The sequence below is a fragment of the Asterias amurensis genome, chromosome 11, assembly GCF_032118995.1.
Source record: "Asterias amurensis chromosome 11, ASM3211899v1".
NCBI classification, from domain to species: Eukaryota; Metazoa; Echinodermata; class Asteroidea; order Forcipulatida; family Asteriidae; genus Asterias; species Asterias amurensis.
In genome coordinates this window covers 21,303,749-21,306,985 of record NC_092658.1, presented here as the reverse complement: position 1 = coordinate 21,306,985, position 3,237 = coordinate 21,303,749, and the positions used below count along the sequence as shown (strand labels likewise).

The window sequence follows — 3,237 nt, the reverse complement described above, 5'->3', positions numbered from 1 at the left end:
GGTTGACAACAACGCCATTGTTTATTTAATCTTTGGCCAATCATTAGACTAGAAGACTTCTTGTCCAATCAGAAGGCCGAATTCTTAATATATTTTTCATGGTAGGGGTCACTGTTAATTTACGGTAGCAATTCCTCCTGCATGCCTTATTTTCCATTGTTTATTTGAAAGTTACTCTTGGATGTAATCTTCTAGATGCTTTGGTCCCCTCCTACGGCGCCCAGGGTACCTCTAATTTTGTTTTGACTGTACACAATTATCGTTATCTTGACTAACACGATCTCGTTCCCCCCTTTTGACTGGAATTGACTCCGGCTCAATTCAGGTATGCTGGTCGTTAAAGTTATGATCCGTATCATCCGGGGTCCGCTATGTTTCCACCTGGCGATGGGGGGTCCCTCATAGACTTTCAACTTGTCGTAGTGTACCACCTTCTGTTTAGAATGTGGTGTTTGTCGTATTCTTCCATGCTTCAAAAAGCATTGAAATTGCCTGCTTCACGTCAATAGGTTTGGGAGTTTCACCCGAGTCATAGCTGTGAAGGAGACTTTTCACTAGATGCTTCCGATAGTGAACTTTCATGTTCATGATGACACCTTGGTCCATGGGTTGAAGATGGAAAGTCGTGTTTGGAGGTAGGAATTGCAGAGTGATGGCCTGAAGGTTTTGAACTTTTGGATGAGCTGCGCAGTTGTCCACGAACAGAAGAACCTTGCGACGTTGGCGGGAAAACTTTTGATCCAAACGCCGGACCCATTCGGTGAAAAGATCAGAAACCATCCATGCCTTTCGGTTGGCCCGATATGTCACCGGAAGAGATTGGACATTCTTGAAGTAGCGTGGATTCTTGAACTTCCCGATGACAAGTGGCTTGAGCTTCTCGGAACCATCCATGTTGGAACACAGCATTACCGTCATCCGCTCCTTACTCTGCTTGCCACCATGACACTGTTCACCTTTAAATGACAAAGTTTTGTCTGGAGTGAGGCGGTAAAAAAGACCAGTGTTGTCGGCGTTGAAAATATCTTTGGCTTCGTAGCCACGGATGATGCCGGGAAGGGTTTCTTTCAGCCAGGTCGTGAGAGATGTCGGGTCAAACTGGCACTTTCCCCGCAGATCTGCTTGTGTAGAATGCCGTGCCGCTCTTTAAATCGGGAAAGCCAACCCGAGCTTGCTTGGAAGTTCTCGTGCCCCAACATCTCGGCCAGCCGCTCTGCTTTTTCTCGAAGGAGAGGTCCATTGACGGGAAGATTTTTGGCGCGCATCCCTTGAAACCAACGTAGGAGTGCCTCCTCAACATCTTCAAGCAAGGCAGTGCGGCATCTTTTTCTTGACGGTTGAAACTTCGACGACTCGAATCTTGACTGGATGTCATCTCGGTTCTTCAAAATGGTTGACAGTGTACTGGAGACGATGGCGTACTGGCGAACGACCTCTGCTTTCTTTGCCCCCGCATCCACAGCCCGGATGATCTCCATCTTGGTATCGAGGGTAAGACACTTACGCTTGATTTTGATGCTAGCCATTTTCTTTTTCGAATGTGGCAGTTACAGTTACGATGAACGTATGATAGATGGTCCCAAAATGTACCCCTTTTTATAATCATTTGATGTGGTAAATTGTTTGAAGTGCAACTCACTCAGGAGGGGGTTTTAGAAAATCTTTTGTTGGGGCTATTTTTAATTGAAAAAGGGGCTCTACTAAAAAAATAAAAATCAAACAGCGGTGACGTTTTTGAAGTTTTGCATGGATGATACGAGCAAGGATTAATCATTAGAACCCCAAAATACTGCCGAGTGCGTTCGCCGACATGAATTTATTAAGTAAGCGGCATGTTTTTGAAATTGAGAAGGATTGTCAGTGACTAAACCGTTGGTGGTTTTGAGCCACGCGCGTGATTTAAGCCCTCTATTGTCTGCTTGGGTAAACCAGTCCGTTGAATAGACTGGTGGCGCTCTTCGAGCACCATGCAATTAGCACCTCTATTGTATTGATCATGGGGTTTAAGGGCTTCATGTCATTTCTCAACCTTGACGAAGGTAAGCTTTTTTTACACACTTATTCCAGGCCCTCGCTACAAACGTCTGAAAACAATACATTTTGTCTCCAAGGGACCGCAAAATTACCTCGTTATAACCGTGTTCTCGCTACTACCGTGCTCGTATATCCATATTTTAATGCATTGAAACACGCACGGGGCAGTTCGGGACCGGCAAAAAACCTTGTAATAACCGGAACCTCGTAACATACGAGCTCGTAATAACGGGAGTCGACTGTAGTTACATGGCGATCATAGTTGCACTTTTGATCTGGACGTTTTGTTGCTCCCTACTCGTCCTTACATGTAACCTCACGTCTCACTTGCCATTTTTGCGTTTTTGTCGTTTAATGTTCGACGTAGATGTGTGACACGGCAGGTGAGTATTCCACTGAACTTCTCTACTATCCATCGGGGTGTGAGCCAGCAGGTCGTTAATCTGCATAGAAAACTACTGATGTGAGGATTTACATCAGTGAGGGTATGGCAGCGAGTCGGTTGGTGGCGTGGTCCAGGTTGGGGTTTGGGTCACAGTCGGGGGTTTTGCCTCATTCAGTAGTGTTATGTCCTTCGGGTTATGGGAGCGCCGTCGTCCACCGGGCGTCGGGTGAAGAACTCATCCGGCGCTGGGGGGCTTATTGGTTACCAAAGAGGTAAAGCAGGTCTAGAGTTTTTACCAGTGCTTTATTGCATAAACGGGAGCTGAAAGATTTACAGTCTATTCCCAGTGCTGCGAGAGGCTTAGCGTTATTCACACATCACGCTCCTCTCGCCCCAATTACTAGTCCGTGGAACTCAATGGTTTTGGCACTGGTGATGGCCTTCAACGATTCGGCGAAGGTCCGGTATTTAGAGACTTTTTCCTCATAATGCCTTTTTCGAGACTTTGGCCGCTCTCGAATCAGACGGTGATGTCTATCACCACCGTATGTTCGTTGCCCGAAAATACCAGATCTGGTCGTTTTGTTGCTACCGACTCGTCCTTACATGTAACCTCACGTCTAACTTGCCATTTTTGCATTTTGTGAGCCACTACTCGATCTCTGAGCATGTCACACATCTTGTTGTTTCTCACAATTCGCGCCCCTTGCACTTTAGGGCATTGGCCGGAGACGTGGGAAAGAGATTCCGTAGGTGCGTCGCACCCCCGGCAGGTCTTGTCTCCCTCTCGACCCCTCAGTATCGCCTCGCGTAATGTG

The 3,237-nt window shown here is 46.7% G+C and overlaps 1 protein-coding gene across 1 annotated transcript; it reads right to left on the bottom strand.

Annotated features, from left to right (window-relative positions):
* Window positions 1–377: 377 nt before the first annotated feature.
* LOC139944459 (tigger transposable element-derived protein 6-like) lies at window positions 378–2,061 on the bottom strand. The gene is given in 2 exon segments (XM_071941476.1): window positions 378–1,076; window positions 1,079–2,061. Coding segments are annotated over 2 exon segments (1,086 nt in total). The 5' UTR covers window positions 1,527–2,061; the 3' UTR covers window positions 378–438.
* Window positions 2,062–3,237: the final 1,176 nt, after the last annotated feature.